Source organism: Haliotis asinina, chromosome 8, assembly GCF_037392515.1.
Source record: "Haliotis asinina isolate JCU_RB_2024 chromosome 8, JCU_Hal_asi_v2, whole genome shotgun sequence".
NCBI classification, from domain to species: domain Eukaryota; kingdom Metazoa; phylum Mollusca; class Gastropoda; order Lepetellida; family Haliotidae; genus Haliotis; species Haliotis asinina.
Window position 1 is genome coordinate 3,546,067 of NC_090287.1, and position 20,389 is coordinate 3,566,455.

The 20,389-nt window shown below is 42.4% G+C and overlaps 1 protein-coding gene across 2 annotated transcripts; it reads right to left on the reverse strand.

Annotated features, from left to right (window-relative positions):
* Positions 1 to 773: 773 nt before the first annotated feature.
* LOC137295381 (uncharacterized) lies at positions 774 to 20,382 on the reverse strand. Of its 2 annotated transcripts, none has more exons than XM_067826717.1 (11): positions 19,866 to 20,382; positions 18,476 to 18,610; positions 17,413 to 17,491; positions 16,875 to 16,928; positions 16,621 to 16,666; positions 16,152 to 16,385; positions 13,068 to 13,190; positions 6,466 to 6,504; positions 5,894 to 5,992; positions 5,329 to 5,476; positions 774 to 3,585 (listed from the first exon to the last, which is right to left on the reverse strand). In XM_067826717.1, the coding sequence occupies exons 2-10, from the start codon at positions 18,591 to 18,593 to the stop codon at positions 5,342 to 5,344; spliced, it is 927 nt and encodes a 308-aa protein (XP_067682818.1). In that variant the 5' UTR covers positions 18,594 to 18,610; positions 19,866 to 20,382; the 3' UTR covers positions 774 to 3,585; positions 5,329 to 5,341. The 2 variants fall into 2 exon arrangements, with proteins under 2 accessions (XP_067682818.1, XP_067682819.1); XM_067826718.1 differs by having other exon boundaries at positions 20,152 to 20,203.
* Positions 20,383 to 20,389: the final 7 nt, after the last annotated feature.

A 20,389-nucleotide genomic window follows, 5' to 3' on the forward strand; every position in this document is an offset into this window, starting at 1 on the left:
ATTACTGACAGAGGAGAGGGTGCAGGACACTGGTACATCTCTATTTTACACTAGCTGGATGCTCACTAGGTGTATAATGCACCCCAGTAGTCTGGCTCATGGTCTACCGGAGAGACCAGAATCGTCAAAAAAAGAGAGCAAGACCCCAAAATGTTTTGCAGGTACGATACATCAGTATTTGGCAGACATGGAATAATGAAAAAATATGTGTGAACTTGCCATCTTTATGTTGCAGGTTTGTTAAAACAGGACCACTGGGCTGGTGTTCAATGATTTTAATACATGCCCTTTGCAAAAAGACGTGCCATAAACCTGTAATTAGTGTGAAATGCCACTGCCAGCATGGTGTGTGCCGGGCACATGGCACATGCAGCTTTTAACAGCACCTCAGTCCACACACTGCAGGAGTAGCATGTGCCAGAGCCCAGGATGTACCTGCTGGCAGCCAGCGCACCTGTATGGCAAGCTGTTAGGGACAAAATTATGAATTTGTGATGGGTGTTGTGCAATATAAAAAGTGCAAACTGTGACATTTACCATCATCATTCTTGATTTTGCAAGTTAAGTCTATCAAGGACAAAAGACTATATGGAAACGTAATACTAAACGGAGCATCAGAGATTTTATAGATGATTCTCTTGAGAAAATGAGTTGTTTCCAAATAATTACAAAAGCATGATGTGGATGTGGAAAAAATCATAAATTAAGTACATAATGTTATGTGTGAGAACCTGTGATGCAACAGATGAGAAAATGATGGTGTAACATAACAATACATTTCACAAATCTGTATTTTATTTGTAAAGTGTAAACATAGTATATCAGTCTCTATACATATATATATGTAGTCTAAAATCAGAACAGCTCAAAGAAATGTCATGAAATAATGTCCTTATGTGATGAATAACAGTCCTTAAAAAATAACAGTCAGCAGTATGTAATTGCAATATCTGTATGACGTCTTGCTGACACCAATATTTACTGAGGAAGTACATTTACATAAAACACGTACCAGACTTCCAACAGTTTTGTGCTGTCACTAAAATAGCACTGATCATATCCCAGCATCCTCTATCTGTCAGTCTAAGTAAATTTAGTCTCAGTATTATTTGTTACACTGACATACTGAGTCTAACAAACCCTAGGAGAAGATAATGTCAGCTAACCTTTTTAGTTGACCAATCAGAACACTGCTTACCAAATCGTGAAAAATGACATTCGCACATATCTTTTAAACTTTTACCTTGAAAAAGTTTGTTCCAGAACTTTTCCTGATCTTATTGTCTATATGATCATTTCCGAGTGACGTAGATGGACCAAACCACATCAGTGAGTAAACAGTCGCTGAAAATAGTGTTTTTGTCAATATTCAAGGATGTAAGCTTGCAGAAATATTAACTACAGGTAACCAGGTCTTCAGAAAGCCCTAAGCATATATACTGCAAGTCAAATATCTGTGTTTTATGCAGATTTTTTATTTGTTGAGAGATCAGTTTCAGTGACCGGGAACTTTTGTAAGTCATGCTGCACTCTAACCAGTGGCTATTGTCTGACTGGCAATATGCATTCATCCATCTTGCACTAGATTGGATGATCATAGGTTGCTCAAAGGTTAGCGGATGCAACCTTCATCTAGGATTTGCTAAATTCAGTATAGCAGTGTATTGAGGAATACTAAAGTACTGTCGGAAATAGGAAAAAACTGGGTTTTTTTTTCACACTTATCTCTACAATTTATGTAGTTGATATGTGAAAGTGTGAAAGTTACGCCTAACTACAGTCCCAGTGGTAGGGAGATAAGAAACGTATTAAAATGACTTTACTGAGGTGCAGTGCAGAAATGAGTCATGTCAATTTCCAATAAGTCCAAAGTGACTTATTTGGACCATGGCTTTATGCAAATTAGTGTTCAATGATATTGTGTTACAAAGGACACTTTTTAAAATGCCCATTTTGAAATTAGACTTTGCTTCATTATAAACAATAACTAACATAAAAAATAATAAATTTCATGCTGAAACAATTAAAGATGTAGCTACCAATGAGTCTCACTATCATTATAAAAAGAAACAGGTAGGAGGGGTCCTCTCAAAAACAAAACCAGGACAGGTGTAGCAGATCATGGTTGGGGTTGGGGTTGGGCTTGGGCTCGGGGTTGGGCTTGGGCTTGGGCTTGGGCTTGGGGATATATAGATATCAGCTAATATATGATAATCCCTATAGGAACTTAACTGTGGAAGTACATGGCATGTCAATTAACAAATAATACCCAGTCCTGTGGATCTTCGTGTGGTCATGCTATCTATACATTTTGAGACATTTAATATGATGATTTTCTGTTGGTATCAGGAATCGTAATCATTTACTTATCTCAGTATAAACTTGATGACAGAAAGACACATAAGATGTTAATCAATAGATGAGACATATTCACACACATGAAATTGGAAAGAAATATCTTTGAGATGGCCCCTCAAGTCAGCTGGCAACACATGCATTTCATGCCAGGTGAGCCATACTTATGTCATAAGTATGGCAGGTGAGCCATACTTATGTCGCACTTATGTCGCCATACCTGGCTGAGCGACCAAATTGCAATCTATTGTCTGATCTATTGTTTTCAGCAGCTAATCACATTTTTTCTCGCAAGTTTTGCCCCATTTTACGAGTAAACATGCTTTTCTGGGTAACCTCGACACCAACCCACTGAATGCCCAATCAGGCCAAAATGAATTATTTGGACATATTCTATTTGCAGTTGTGTAAATTTTAGGGATGTAGAGTAACAGCCTAAAAACAGGTTGGTTTTTTCTATTTGTGACAGTTCTTTTAGCCTTAGTTTTCTTCAACTGCTCAATCTCTGTCTAATAAACACATTATACAAGTAATAACGAAAAAAGACACTAACAGTTCCACAATGACTGATGGCACATGGCCTCGTGTACTGATAACAAATCAGGTGAATGTTGGCACTGTCGGTTGTGGAGACAACGCTGTGTCCGGCAGCTTGACAGATTGATGCACATATTAGTGACAGTATTTGATATGCCTCAGTATGTGTAGCTTGCATTGAATAGGTACCTGTAGGGATGTGAGAGTAAAGACTCCACACTCAATCAATTTGTGACAATAACTGTATGTGCACGGGTTACAATGAAAGGATTTGAGCGAGCTCTAAAAGTGAAATCGATGCATCACAACTGTGCACATTATTAACTGCTGTCATACCTCCAGTTAGGTGCGTAGCAAGCCTGATACTGGTAGTGATAGTTTGTAAGCGACACAGGTGAAGAATCACTGAATGCAATCACATTTCACTTAAGAGGTACATTTGACGCTTGTTGTTGATGACGTCATGATATTACGTAGTGAAAAAATAATTTTAGCAAAAATATATATAGTATAGATACAGGTACAAAGATACTATGGTGAAATAAAAGATTCATTTCACATCTTGTATATAAAGAAATATGTAACGAAATATTGAAACATTCCACTTCACTGACGTGTCGAGTCATGGCTGCCAAACTGGTTTAGACCTTGACCTTCATTAATCAGCACAGAAATGCTTCAAGCTTTCATTTCCTACAAGAACAAAACAGGAAATAAGAGCAAAGCAAAGGATAATATTACGACATTAAGATATCATGCTATTAAGTAATACAGTGATTAAACAATGTTCTTCACAGTAACATCAGCCTGTGGAGACTTGAAATACATTCCTTTTGACATTTTAGATCCTAACAATTTCCCATGAAAGGTATCAACACTCTGCACAGATTTTATACATAACATATAGGGATAAATGATAAGTTGACCTAGACAGTCAGTATCATAGCTGTGTTCATGGGTTTCAGCAAGGTGGTCAAGGTCTGAGACCTAGATTTCGGCTTCGCACTGAACTCAAATGCTGTGATATACTGTGAAACCTGCCAACACCGGCACCTGTCTAATCCAGCACACTGTCAAAACTGGCATAAATGCCTACAATTTTTGGTCCTGCCATTTTACAACAATGATAATTAAAACATTGTCTAGTCTGGCAACTTCAGTTGTAATTAACACTGTCTAAACTGGCATGGATATGAGCAGACCAATCAAGGACCCATAATCCAATAAACTAATTAATCCTCTTGGCACACTAGACAATCAGGAAGTAGTGAATCAAATGTTCTAAGTGAGAGAGTTTAGTTTTATGTCGCACTCAGCAATATTCCAGCTATATGGCGGCGGTCTGTAAATAATCTAGTCTGGACCAGACAATCCTGTGATCAACAACATGAGCATCAACTGGGAACCGATGTCAACCAAGTCAGCGTGCCTGACCACCCAATCCCATTAGTTGCCTCTTACGACAAGCATAGACGCCTTTTATGGCATGCATATGTTGCTGAAGACCTATAGCTGAAGGCTCAAATGCTCTAAACTGCCATGGGAATGAACAGTGCAATCAAGGACCCATAATTCAATATACTAATTAATCTTCTTGGCATGCTAGATATTCAGGAAGTAGTAAATCAAGTGCTCTAAGCTAGCATGGGTATGAGCAATCCCATAAAGGTCCCTGAATCCAATACATGCACCTCGGCACACTAGAAAATCAGGCATTATAGAAACAAAAAGATTGATAAGTGTATTCATTGGTTTCACATTAATTTTAGACTTGCTGTGCGTGTGTGCAGAGTGTGTAAACATATATACTGGCAGACTTCCGCTTTGGTCGTATGTTTACCGACAGTGTAAATACACTCAAAATGAAACAATTAAATAATTACTTACATGTGACAACTGTTCATAGCTGACTAACTACATTGATTTGCATATGCTTTCCAATCATTGAAAATTTTTCAATCATCACTAATTTGATTGCAGCTGCATCAGAGATATGTTTTTTGTTTGTGAGAAGGGGATATGTGGGAAGGATGGTGGTGGCAAGATGTATGCAAGAACATACTGTCATAAATTAAGCTATTTATTTCATTGCTCCAGCTCTTTGGTTCATAAAAGAATGCATTTGACACAAAACTATATATTTGTTTTGACATTCCTTACATATGTTTACATTATCCGTGAAGCGTACAAAGGAAAAGCGGGAATCCGCTAGTAGATATTTTCACACGCTTTGCACATATGCACAGCGAGTCGTAAATTAATGTGAAACCAACGAATATGGCAGCCATGCTGGAAACAGTCAAATCTTTCACACTATCTAATAAGCATTTAATTTCTGTCCTACTGGATGCTGGTGTAGACAGGTTTCACTGTAATTAGAATACCGTTCTCTAACAAGACAGGGTAAGCTGCACAACCTTTGTTATCCTGCATTACCTGGAAAGGTAAGCTATTGGTCTCCTGTAGAATTCATGTTCTTGACTGACTGAAGGAGGGCATCAACGGATGGTCTGTCCTTGGCTGTAGCACTGCGGTAGATAAGTTTCATCTTCCCATCCTTGTCCAGTGTGAAGTCCCCTCCCATCTGTGCACACACCAAGCAGACACTGATGACAGACAGACCAGCAGGCAGACAGAAATGCAGACAGATAGTCATGCAGACAGAGTAAAATGAATGATTATTGATGAAAGTATCAATATCGTAATGCAGTTTCTTTGATAAATTTTCATATGGTAACTGATTATTGCTATCCAAATATTAAACCTTACTAACTTCAATAGTATCATAAATCATCTCCCGTCTGATTCCTGAAAGCACTGCTCAAAGAACACATTATTATCAAACGTTTGGAACAGCTCATAACATAACCACATCACTACAACAGATATATTCTAAAGTGATGTATGTTTTACTTGAAATTCTAATGCTACTATCATTAGTTACAACTGTAACAATTCAACAGTAATGAAATTCAATCTATGTGATCTAAACAAGGCTTGCCTGATGTGGGTCATCGTCGATGTCCTCATAAGGGGCGGGTAACTCTCGTCCTGCCACCATCTGTTCAGCATAGTAGACCAGGCATGATATACTCCACACCTGCCACAAATCACCAGTCAACTGTGTTCATGCAACTGGGATTATCATGTTTCTTTACAGAAATTGTAGTCTGTTTTGCTCTATCTATTACTTATTAGCAAAATATTTCAGCTAAACATCTGCCTGGAACATATCTGGGATGAGCCGAGGAGGGGAGTGCGATTGCAGATGAATAAACCCCAAAACTGCAAGAACTTTGGCAGGCACTCTCGACCAATGGAGATGACTGGGATGGTCTCCCCTATCCATGACGAGGCATCAGGCCAGTCCTAAAAGGTCACCGAACATCATGCGTTATTTTGCCCATGATGATTATACTGTTATTCACATTCCATTGTTAGCTAAATGGTGACAGGATAACACACATCTATTTTCATAATAATACACACACTGCTGTGACTGAGAGATTCAATAAAATGTGTTATTTTTCATTTGACCTCAGCTAAAATTCAAATTATCACCGAGGTTCGTACCTTCAAAACACTCCTCTTCAAAGAGAAGGCTTTATACAACTGTAACATAAAAAAAACAGGAATTGTCTTCTAAAACATGACAGCTTACAAGACAAATGCTCTCTCTGGCTGATGTATGGAAGAAATTTATACAAACCTGTAGAGGTTATGAATTCTTTGAAGAATGTCCTCCTTGGGGTACATATAAGCATTTTTATGTCCATTAAAAATCCCTACGACAGTTGTAACTATTTTGATAATAAAATATTTACAAAACAAAAAACTCGTTTTTGTCTTGTGGGACCACCTTTACAGGGCCCCCCAGGCCCCCTACAGCCAAGAGCAGGTAACTCTGGCCGTCTACCTCGCACCTCACTTTTCATGCTGAACGTATCAGACAGAATGAGGGGAGGCGGGTGGCCGTACCCCAAGGAGGACATTCTTCAAAGAATTCATAACCTCTACAGGTTTGTATAATTCTTTTTCAGAAGAAGTCCTCCTTGGGGTACATATAAGCATTAAACAGACTCCCGAAGAGAAGCAATTGGGAGTGGTATTCTGTCTGACAGCAACAGTCCATTCGATCGAAGTGCAAATCTACAATCACACGGAAATAGAAAAGGCACCGACCTGGTCACCTGACCGCTGATGTCAATCAAGGCGGGGGCGTGACAAAGCTGAGGACCCGCTTGTCAAAGCTTACATGCCCATTGGCTAGAATTTGGGAAATCCCAAATGAGAAACCCCGCCCACCCAAATCAAAGTTTGGAGACCTGGACGTACGGGACACTCGCCAAACTGAACCTTGTCCATACCGCACTAGCAAGCTAAGCAGGGAAATGGAAAGGAAAGTAAGGCACCCAGCCAAAGAGGGCGGGACTAAGAAACCATCACCAAATATCACCGCCGATAAAATGGGAATGGATAGTTACCCAACACCGAGTGCAAACAGATATAGTTATCAAACAAAGCTTAATCAGCTTGAGCAGAACTATTCTGTCTACTGCAGGGAACTGACTGACCGAACTGAGCACACTCTCGTGAGTGTCTGTTCAGTTGGTAATGACGGTTCTGACGTGGCCACTGCTCTCACTGAGTGAGCTGACAACCCCTTTTGGGGGAGATAAGCCTTTATGTATATAGACCTTGCAGCCTGCCGATACAATCCATCGGGATGCCGTCTGTGTATCAGTCGGATAGCCAGCCATTCCGCCACCACAACAGCAAAATAGCTGTTTCTCCGTACGGAGCAAGGCTATTCTCTTAAAATAACTTTAAGAGGTTTCATAACGTCTAATACACGAACCTTACGGTATGTATTATCAGACGACGCAGGCAGCATGCACCCAGTTAGATCGATAGGCGCGGTAATTCGAAGCGAATGATCGAATTTTTTGGGCGGTATGAATCCGGTAAGCGAATGCTAACCCGATCCTTATGGAACATAGTAAGATCCGGGTCTGAAAACATGACGTGTAAGTCGCTAACACGTCTACCAGACGTAACCGCCACTAAAAAGTCGTTTTCCAACTTAACAGTTGTAACGACGGGTTGGCCAAGTCATAAACGAGAGGAGTGGGTAACCATTCCAATACTCGAGACAAATTTCACGACCGGACGCAGTCTGTCCACGCCTGCAAGAAAACGCTGTACCCGGGGGTATTGTCCCAACAAGGCACCCTCAACGGGTATGTGGAAGGCTGAAATAGCCAGGGAGTAGCCTCGAATCGTAGAAGCGGCTAAGCCAGATTCTAAACGAGACGGTAAGAACTCCAATACTTCAACTACAGTCGAAGAAAAGGGATCGAGAATCCCTCTATTTCCACACCAGCGCGCATAACAGGCTCATCTATCCTCACACTGTACATTCGTGGAATCCGTCCACGAAGCCAGAATTGTGTCTGCAACTGATGCAGGAAATCCGCTCTTTTGGAGACGATTCCGGACAGTGGCCAGGCCACCCACTGAATCCTGGGGATTGGGGTGAGGCTGGCCGTCCTGGGATAGTAGGTTCGGTCGCCGCGGTAATAGTACCGGCGGCTACACTAGCGACCTGAGTATTACCGGAAACCAGCGTTGAGACGGCCACAGAGGTGCGAGAAGCACTAGTAGCCGCGCTGGTTGGGTGGCAAGCTGAGACAGAACTTTGGAAATCAGGGGAATTGGCGTAAACGCCGACACCACCCTGTCCGTCCAGTCCCGCTGGAAGGCGTCGGCGGCAATCGCTCTCGGATCAGGAATCCGCGAACAAAAACCCCGGAATCTAGTTCGTCACTCCAGAGGCAAACAGATCCACCTAGAACGACCCAGACAACTGGGAGATAATCCCGAATATCTCCCGATCGAGCAACCACTCGTGGGGAGCCAGAACACGTCGTGAGAGCGCATCTGCACGCACGTTGTCGACCCCTGGGAGATACACAGGCATAACCCGTATGCTGAACTGATCGCACCATATTAGAAAACTGCCACGCCTCCTGAAGGAGCGACGGAGACACAGTGCCGCCCTGCTTCAGAATGTAGGACATCGCCGTCTGGTTGTCCATCTCTAGACAAACCACTCGGCTTCGAACCTGATCCACGAAGCGTTCGAACACCAACGTCACAGCTCTCAACTCTAACACATTGATGTGCAAGGTCGCCTCTTGGTCGGACAATAGTCCCGACATCGCGAGGTCGCCCAGGACGCATCCCCCCCAACCCTGTGAGGGAGGCATCCGTCTGAACTGTGAGCGACGGTACCGGGGTCATCAGAGGTAAACCTTTGAATAGATTCCCGGTATCTGTCCACCACCGCAAGTGACGTATCAACCACTGGGGAATAGCCAGATTCTTCTCGTAGCTCTCCGAGTGGGACCACTGTTGTGCTAACGCCTGCTGAATGGAACGCATTCTCCGACGTGCACGCCAGACTATGTCCACCGTCGCCGCCATGTTGCCTAGCAACTGAAGCCACGTCCGTGCTGAGGCAATATGGGACTGAAGGAACCTTAACACTATGCCCTGTACCTTGAATATGCGCTCTTGGGACAGAGAAACCACCCCTCGGGTTGTCTCGAACCTCGCCCCTAAGAAAACCAGATACTGCCTCGGCACCAATTGATTTTTAAAATAGATAACCCAACCTAGTCTGGTGAGAATATCCATCACCTGCTGTGTGGATTCTCGACTTAGGTGTTGGGAGAGCGCTCTGAGGATCCAGTCGTCCAGGTACGGGAAACAAAAGTTGCCCTGCGCCCTGGCGACCTGAACTGGTACTAGCATGAGTTTGGTGAACACCCTTGGCGCCGTGGAGATGCCGAAGGGGAGCACACGAAACTGATAACAAACCCCGTCGAAGGAAAACCGAAGGTATTTCCTGAACTCGGGATGCATCGGTACATGGAGGTATGCGTCTTTGAGGTCGATTGACGTAAGCCAATCCCCTGCCTCTACAGACGAGATCACTAACCTCAGGGTCTCCATCTTGAAAGACGGCACCTCTATCAAGTTGTTCAAACCCTTGAGATTTAGAATGGGTCTGAACCCTCCGTTCTTTTTGGTTACCAGGAAAAAAGTGGAGTAAAACCCCATAGTCTCCTGTCCTGATGGAACCATCTCTATAGTTGCCTTGTCCAGTAAAGACTGAATTTCGGCACGGAGGATTGCCACCTTTTCCGGCGACTTCGGCACCGGAGTGCAGCGAATCCCGGCAAAAGGAGTAAGCTCTCGCTTCCACTGTGGCGTGTGGCCATCCCTGAGTAATAACGGGAGGCGACCACCCACAGGAATTTCGGGTAGAAGGCAAAGTGTCCCGGCCGACGGCAGAGATTGCCGCTTGCAACGGGACAACTGAGGGCTCCGGAGGTATTCCCTTTACCCCTGCCCTTGCTCTTCCGTGCCTGTAGTGGAGCAGTCCACTTCGGCGCATCCTTAGACTGAGTCGCAGGATAGCTTGAGCTGAGGACCGAAGGCCGCGAGCGAGAGGTGGAGGGTTGTTCAAGAAAAGACTTAAGGGTCCTTGAATTAACTAACGGCCTCCGCAGCCTCACTAACTCCCGTCAAAGCCCCCGGGAACAGGGTCAAGCCCAGTCGGAAAGGCAGAGACAGCAGTGCCTGCTGTGTAGCCGGTGAATACCTGGCGACAGCCATAACCTACGAAGGCCAATCACAGCATACATCATCTGACTCGTGAACGCATTGAGTCGCGCGTCAAATGTGAATGCACCTCCGTCCGTAAGTTGCCGCTCTAACGTGGACGAGGAAAAATCCTCGTCCCCGTCCTCATGCGACACCACCTGCCTCTGCAAGACAGAGAGGTAGGCTGAGTGCACCGCAACCTTAAGTTGCTGCACGGCGTTCCGATATTGCTCCTCAAAGGAGCGGAAACCGAGCGCAACACCTGGTTCGATGAGGTACAAAGCGGCAAGCGGCGACCCTGACAAGCCGACGCCTGGCAGTGGCCAGACGACCCCCCAAGCGCGATCGAGGCGTACACGCACTCGTCGACAGCGGGAGGGTCAAATAGCGCATCGTCCCCCATCAAGTAGCCGGTCAAGCTCCGGGAGATCGAACCGCGAACGGCTACCCTACAGGAGCAGATTAATTACCTCACTGAGGAGTGAAGGTAAAATAGGCAATTGAGCCTCAGCCACCCTACACGGAGCAAACGTTTCCCCAAGAAGACGAAACTCCGCGGGATCGGGGGCGTCCGCAGGGACGACCACCTGCGGCACAGCCCCTTGATCTCGGCTACCCTGCACGGAGTAAACACTTCCCAGGAAGACGAAACTCCGTGGAATCGGGTCAGTGCTACCGCGATCCATTCGCGTACCTGCCCCGGGGACGAACGGAGCGAAAAGCTCCGAATCGGCCTCCGTCGGTTCGCCGAAAAAAGAAGGCGTCGAGACCTCGTGAGATCGACCGCCGAAGTAGGGACCCCGATGCACTGAGCGGAACCGATGCAGGCGGCAAAGCCGGTGCTCGAACCGCCAGTTTGGTTGCCGGTAACCTCGACGCACAAGGGACCCGTCAACAAGGACAACAGACCCAGAAGAGCCGAGTTGTCGGAGTCGGCCTACCTCTGGTTCACTGAAAAACCAGGGTGCCGAGACCCCGTGGTGTCGACTGCCGAAGCAGGAACACCCGATGCACTGAGCGGAACCGAGGCAGGCGGCAAAGCCGGTGCTCGAGAACCACCAGTTAGGTTGCCGGTAACCCCGACGCACAAGGGACCCGTCAACAAGGACAACAGACCCAGAAGAGCCGAGATGTCCGAGTCGGGATACCCCTGGCTCATTGAAGAACCAGGGTGTCGAGACCCTGTGGGGTCGGCTGCCGAAGCAGGGACACCCGATGCACTGAGCGGAACCGAGGCAGGCGGCAAAGCCGGTGCTCGAGAACCACCAGTTAGGTTGCCGGTGACCAACGGTACGAGACCCGATGGACCGGCGCCGGCAAGCGGAATTGCACCCGAGCCGGTGCTCGGTGCAAAACCCCTAGAGCCAGCTGGGAAAACGACACCAGAGCCGTAGCTTGGATCTGAGATTCCCACAGGGACAGCACCCGTGCCTGAGCCTAGACCCAAGACTTGGGTGCACCCCGAAACTGTAACAATCAGAACCAACTAATGGTAACTGATGTACAGAAAACATACGCAATTGAACACACAATATGCAAAATATAAACGCACGGGCGATAATAAATTGCCAAAATACATTAACCCAGCTAAACAAGAAAGTATAAGCGGATAAATGCAGTAACAAGTGTGCACACACAAGTGCGTAATGCAATGAAAAAGACGAAAAGTCTTAAAAACCAACATCCCCATTTTGACTGAAACAAGAACAAATGGGTTAAGACATCTTAGCATGTAAAACATACTAATAAGAAACACGTAGGAATAAGTGAGACGCAAGCGAAACACTTCCCGCACTAAAAAGAAGCCATAAAGACCGCCATCTTGCCTGCCACATGACAGGAAGATAGGACCCGACCGGCAAAGTTACAACAATATATGAATGAAAATTTCAGCCAAGAAATTCCAACTAACGCCCGTGCGAAAGAAAAGGAACCATACATACAGTAGCTGACTCTTTCTCACTCATAATTCCGTAGGCAGATAGCACAAAAACTATCTAAATGGACCACACACGTCTTTCTAGTCGAACGACAGCATGAAAAGTGAGGTGCGAGGTAGACGGCCAGAGTTACCTGCTCTTGGCTGTAGGGGGCCTGGGGGGCCCTGTAAAGGTGGTCCCACAAGACAAAAACGAGTTTTTTGTTTTGTAAATATTTTATTATCAAAATAGTTACAACTGTCGTAGGGATTTTTAATGGACATAAAAATGCTTATATGTACCCCAAGGAGGACTTCTTCTGAAAAAGAAATGAGGGTAATATTGGAGTGAGATGTGTTGGTAAGATGTTAATGTACTAATACTAGTACTTAAGTCATATCTCTGCATCAGGAAGGAATGGCCAAATGGACAACTACACATTTTTCACATCAGTGAATCCTATAAGCATGAGGATTATCCCCAGGATACAAACATTGCTCAGTGGATCCAAACAGATCCCAACATGAGTCTTGGCTTTCTCTCAGGAACCCACAGTCTGATATTCCCCAAAACAACAGTTCTTGCCTTTCTGTCCAGATCCAGCAGCATGTCAAATGTACAGCCTGTCTCAGCCAGCCACTTCTTAGCCCCTTCCTTTGCTCCAAATGAGATCACAAGCACCTTGCTTCCTGCTGCAGAAAACTCCTCCTGAAAGAGTGAGTGAGTGAATGAAGAACCAGACCCAAATATGCACGAGAGTCACTGAGACACTGAACTGAGTTGTCAACACACTCAAATACCTTAAATGTGCAGAAAAACCTAAAGTGACACATGTCAGAAATACTTACTGTTTTAATAAAACCCTTAAAGGTCACATGCAATGCAAAACACAACTTTGCAGATTCTAATTTCTTTTGGTATCTTCTGTTGCTATGACTTACCAAATTATAAACAACGCAAATTCAACTTATAAAGTTGAAAAATAACATGATTGAAAAAAACTTGCTAAACTGGAGTTCAAACAGTGCTGGGGGAAAAAGTGGTTGCACCAGCTGTGCTGCCCTGCGCACATAGCACAAGTGAAGTCATAAAGTTTGCACAGCTTGAGTGGGGAAAGAAACTCAGTTAAAACACAAGAAGTGATGAATGCAGAGATTATTGCTGCTGTTGAAGTTGGAGACCAAGAGATGTTTTTCATGATTACAAGCATCTTGGTTCTGCAGTAATAAAAATACACTGGTCCAATACTTGCAGATTTGCCAACCAATTTTTCAAGAAAGTAAAGCATTACAAATCCTTATTTCATTGCAACATATGTCATATTTGGGATTTCACTTCCTCAGTAAAGTACAAATTCTAGTACTTTTTTGGTTGAGCCCCATCCGGGATTCGAACCCGCACCCTCAGAGTCAGGCACCTAATCGCCAGCACACAGTCAGCTGCCTAACCCGCTCAGCCACCGCGACTTCCATAAGTGGGTGGCTGAGCAGGTTAGGCGGCTGACTTTGTGTGCTGGCCATGTGGTTTACCATTTTATAAAACAATGTTAATTTGGATCTTTCTCTTCTTTTCGCTAAGGAGGTTTGGATTTGTCTCGTTGTACAGCTTATCATGGCTCGTGCCTCTGACTGCACCGCATATTGTGTGTATGGCATCTAAGTGAAGGTGTCCTAGTGACAAGGATTGCTCGTTTGTGCAATTGTCCCAGAGATGACAACAATATTCAAATAATGGTTGAATAAAGGATTTGTATATTTTTATTCGTGACAACCTATGTCTAAAACTACGAAAATAATTAATCATGGGGCTAATTTTGCTGATTACTTCATTGATGTGGGAATGCCAAAGTAAGTTATCCTGAAAGATAATACCTAAGTGTTTATGAGTCTGAACTTCTTTTACGACTGTACCATTCATGGTGAGGGGAGGTTTTACAGAATGTTCAGTTTTACATGAGAATTGGATAGTTTCAGTTTTGTTTGAATTAAATGTAACTTGCCAGGTTTCTGCCCACTGGGATACACTGTCTAGATCTGAGTTTAGAGTAAATGTACTTGTATAAGGATCGCCAATTATCACGTAGAGTGACATGTCATCTGTGAAGAGACGTATATTACTTTCGATTCCATCAACTATGTCATTACTGTATACTAAGAATAGAAGAGGCCCCAGAACTGATCCTTGGGGAACTTGCCAAAACTTAATCAAATGCCTTGCTTATATCACAGAATACAGCTCTAACTTCTTTTCCGGTATCTACAGCTTTAGCATTAAAATTATACAAATGTGTAAGTTGATACGCTGGTGAATCTCCTAGAATACATCCAGATTGTAAGTTTGAAAGACAGTTATTATCTCTCATGAAATTAAAGACATATCTAAATACACATTTTTCAAAGACTTTCAATAAGCAAGATTTCAAGGTAACTGGTCTATAATTACAACAGTCGTTAATACTACCTTTCTTATGTATAGGTATATCAAATGATTCTTTCCATGTATCTGGGAAGACTAATGTTTGAAGTGACCTGCTAGAAAGATGAGTTAATGGTAGCGACAAAGAAGTCGATACCAGATGTAAAATACAATTTCCTATCCCATCTGGTCCTGTTGCTTTATTAATGTTTAACGATGATAACACGTCTTGAACATCCTGTTCAGTGAGATGTAAATCAGTCAGATATGCACTGTTATTATTCAGATTCATATTTAGAAGATCTCTATTTGCGTTAGCTACTGTTGCCTGCTCAATAAAGTATTTATTCATGACATTTGCTATTGACGCTGGATCATGATAAACATCATTATTACAATGAATGTGGGGGAAAGATGTATTTTCAGACTTCTTGTTCATATAGATTTTAACTAATCACCATCACAGTTTGGTGCTATGGTTATTATTTATTTCAATATCTAATTTTGCAATATAACCCTTCTTGGCTTTTCTAACTGCAGAAGTAACTTGGTTTCGAAATATTCTAAAAGTAGCCCAATTGGCTCCATGATTTTTTAGCTTGGCGATTCTATGTTCTATTCTATTCTATTCCGTTTCTGAATGCCCTTGCAGATATTATTATTCATCCACAGGGTATCTTTACTTCTTATCATGACAGTTTTATTTGGTATATGAGAATCACACATATGTGATATGTTGACAAACGAATTTGTATTCACATTTATACAACGGTATATGAATCCATAACTAACTATCACATCATACACAATAAAAGAAGTTGTTTTCCATAAAAAATTTGACTTTCTTATTACTCAACACACTTCTAAAATGCCAATTGAACAGATCATCTCCAAATAGACGCAATGAACCCCCTGCATATTGGCAAATCAACCAGTCAATGAAAAGGCTTTGTTACACTTGATTGCATACCCATTTTGTTCTGGGGAGGTGGGGGGTTCATCAGTTTTGCACACTTTTGTACCCATGTTCTGGAGGGGGTTTCATTGATTTTGTACATAACAATCAGGGGGAGTCATTTACTTGGTACATTAATTTTAGGAGATTCATTCATCATGATGCCTCCTAGCCATAAATTACAAACGGTCCCTTAGTTATTCACATCAGCTATCATCACCATAGAAGGCTGACCATGATCATCCTTGTTTGCATGTACAAAACTCCAAACATCTGTAACAGGACAAAATATTCTCTACCTGGTAAGCAAGAAGTTGTGCCACATGATCTCGTCATGGTAGTCAGGCAAAATGACGCAGCAAGACAAGAGTGAGGCTGGATGAAGGGAGGTAACTCTGAAGAGTTGTGGATTTTCCAGACCGAGCATCCTCTACTGACAAATCCACTGGACCTACTTCACCTTGGCCTAACTGAACATCCTGCTCTGTATCCAACATCTTGTCTATGTCTCCAAGAAAATCATCCCATTCTCTCTGAAACATTGTTACACAACAGCAGATCAATAATGGCCACTTCTGAGCTGATTGTCAATAACTGTTCAAAGAAAGGACATTGCTTATATTACAATATTGTATGACACAAAATGAAAATATCAGCAGAAGCTATGTGGATGTTATCCATACAGAGAAAACTGTACATGTAATAGCATAACACATTCAGGATTAGATGCAAGTAGTCCTGTTCCCCCGAAACAAGTTTCTACATTACCTCGACATCCTGCCAATTGTCTGCTGCCTCTCTGACATCATGGTGCCTGGAAAACATGACAGTTTTTTCTTGACATTCCAGCCATTTGGGTTAAGATACCAAATATGTCTACAGACACAATACCCATATTCACAATCTGCTATATTCATTTCCTCATGAAGTAGATGTTTTCTATTTTGAGGTGAATCTAATGACATCAGGCATTAAAAATTGTAATCATATACTGAGTATATGCAACATGTTCCTGTAGTTACCTGTAATACCTCTGTATGTATCGGTTAAATTCTGCCTTCGTTTTCATTCCATGCCTGCAACATATGATCAAGTATTCAGCTAGAGCCGCGTACTGCTGCTTTAAATTGCTTTCAAGAAGCCTGCCTTTGTATAATTCTCTCATTACATTTTGTTGTGAAAATCTTCTTTGTCTGTTGTTTGTAGGTTGGTCAGTGCAAAACAGCTAGATGACATTGGTTTGTAAAAAACTGAGTAAGGACCAAACTAGCACTAGGCTACCCCAGTTCCCACTAAACTAACGATTCATATTATGCGCAACATTTCATGCCCTTTGTGTTACAATATCTGGCAGTTCACTGACACTAACCGTGTTTCTTGTGTAGCAAGAATAGGTTAGTGCAAATGACATCCAAGTCCGAATGCAGGTACCTGTGAGAATCTGAATATACGGTCATTCTTCAGCCAAAGTCAATTGCCCATAACTGTATATGTAGGAGAAGGGTGAACAAGGTGGATCGTAGATCCTTTCTCGAAATATGAATATATCCCATAGCAAACCTTAGTAGGACATCTTTATATGTTGATACGATCTTGAATAGCAGTCCAATCTTCTCCTCCACCAACACAGACACAGACTCTAGAAACAAACACTGTCAAACTTACAGCACTTCACAACAGTAAACCAGTGTGACAAAGACTTCGGATTCTCAAGAAGGTTTGCCATTTGAAAACTCACATGACCAATATGCATGTAGGACTACTTCCTGCTTTCTGCAACAATGTTGAGGTGAAGAGGGGTTCTTATATCATTAACACTGTCACCCACTGAACGGACCATTACAGGTTGTGGTTGGGGTGTGATGGGATCAGATATTCATGGGAAGGGTCAAGGGTAGACAGGTGATAGTGGAGCTTGTACAGTGTTAAGATATGTTTTGGTTTGTTGGTTTACTGCCACAACCAGCAATATCCCAGCTATAGGATGGCAGTCTGTAAATAATCGAGTCTTGTCCAAACAATCCAGCATGACCAGAGATTTAAGCAATGATGTGTCAGACAAATCGCAGGACCTGAATACCTGATCCTGATATAGTAGGGTGTTTGTAGAGATATGGTTGTCGTAGGGTGTTTGTAGAGCAATGATGTGTCAGACAAATCGCAGGACCTGATCCCGACATAGGGTGTTTGTAGAGATATGGTTGTCATAGGGTGATCACAGAGATCTGGTTGTCATAGGGTGTTTGTAGAAATATGGTTGTCATAGGGTGATCACAGAGATATGGTTGTCATAGGGTGTTTGTAGAGATCTGGTTGTCGTAGGGTGTTTGTAGAGATATGGTTGTCGTAGGGTGTTTGTAGAGATATGGTTGTCATAGGGTGATCACAGAGATATGGTTGTCATAGGGTGTTTGTAGAGATATGGTTGTCGTAGGGTGTTTGTAGAGATATGGTTGTCGTAGGGTGTTTGTATGTAGAGATAGGGTTGTAATAGTGGGCAAGAATAGGGTGCTAGGGGTAAGTGTTTTCACTTTGTTGCATGACACAGCAGTTCCATATCAACCTGAGCTGCCATGAGCACTTTCAGTTTCTCACACAGAGACAAAAAGGCTTCCTTCAATACCCTTAAGTAAATCTCTTGCTCTGCTTAGGAGTGTTTCTTCTGTTTCCGTGAGAGAAGAGATGGATTTCACCAGCAGTACTCTCTCATCTTCAGAGTTTCCTCCACTTGAATCACACATGGTATTGCCAGTATCAGCTGAAGTCAGACATGATGCCAACTTAAACACTTTGTTCTAGATAATTTGTTTAGCAAGTCAGTATATTTACTTCTGATTCTTCTATGATTACTCCCTTAGAGTCCATTTATGGTGAATAAAAACATATTTAATACCATGCCACCACAAGTATATACCAATAACCCATGTTATAAAAATGCCATGCGTAACTAAATGCATATTATCAATATATCAACAAATTAATTATATTAACATTATAATATTATTGAATTGTACATCTGTACCCAAGAGGATACTTGTCTGCGAGGAAATACGGTACTTTCTCGTGAACATTGGTTGCAAGACTAACTAAAGGTCGAGAGTTGTCCCAATATCATCATTGTGCATATCAGAAAAACTATGAAAGAACCAACTACTGCCTTATCACTGTTTCACAGCTGCTAAATGAAGATGTAATTGGTGTTGGAAGATAATCCACTCAGTCACTCATGTTTAATAGTCTCGTGCTGTTTTGAACAATCATGTGTGGCTGTAGATGTTTAGACATGCTGAATAGTGGCATATGACCAGTTCAGAGATTAAAAAATTCCTTAACATAAATATTGTCTTTGACAATGTACACACAGGACCACAAAAGGAGTTCACTGTGTGTTCTAAGTGGGTGTGGTATATCCATCAGTTGTACAAGATAAGTATACAACAAATGAAAGGAATGAAAAACCAAGCTGATTAGATATGTCATTTTAAGTGGGTGTGTTATGATCCATCAGGTTTACATGATATATGTATACAACAAATGAATGGAATGAAAAACCAAGCTGATTAGATATATCACTTTAAGTGGGTCTTAGAGATGTAGTTAACTGAGTATGTTATCTTGTACATAATTAGATCTGACCTATGACTTATAAAACCTACAGGTCCAGTAAACTTGCCACAACCATGACAGAGGTAATCTATGTGATTAACCTGCCATTCCACAGACAAGTATAGACATGCTTGAGCAGCTCAAGACAGATCATGGCGTGATTGGATGTGACCATGTCTTGTAAAATTAGACTAATTTAGAGTGTTCCGACATACTATATTGTCAACCAGCTTGCCATTTGAAGGAATAATAAGAAAAGAGGTGAAATTTCTGAATCCACTCATTAGTAATCAAAACTAAATCTACATACCTCAAGAAATATATTTTGCATAAGAAAATACCTGTTTTGTACTGCTGTTATTGTGTACACTAGTCAGTCTGTCTTCCTAATCACCAAATCATCTCACCTTTACTTGGGCCTTCAGTGGGAAGGTTGCACAAGTGACAGCTGTGTGTCTCCCTATATGACTTTCAGAGTCAATGTCAGGACAAATCAAATCTCCACCTACTCCAGAGGTAGACCTAATTTAGTAGGTTGGGGCACTGCCATTCACAAGTCAGTATATCACCACGTGCCTCTACAAATATCATTATGATTTATTCATATGCCTGTCAAGATACTGTTTCATGGAAGATAAGATAGTAGCGTGTCTAAGTTACAGTTCCATTTATTTTACTGATGAGTTTACTTACTTCGTAACCACACGCTAAACAACGTTTTCCTCCCTTTTCGAATCAAATTGCAAACGTCAGGTTTTTCACAGAATTGCAAACATTTTATTTGACCAAAAATGAATTGAAAGGTTTACTCTCGTCAACATTCGTACACCATCTCTTGGTCGTACAAAACAGTCATCAAGCAAACGTGGTAAACATTAAGGTTAGCTCTTCATACACCAACACAAGGTGGCGCCACAAAGAAACCGGAAGG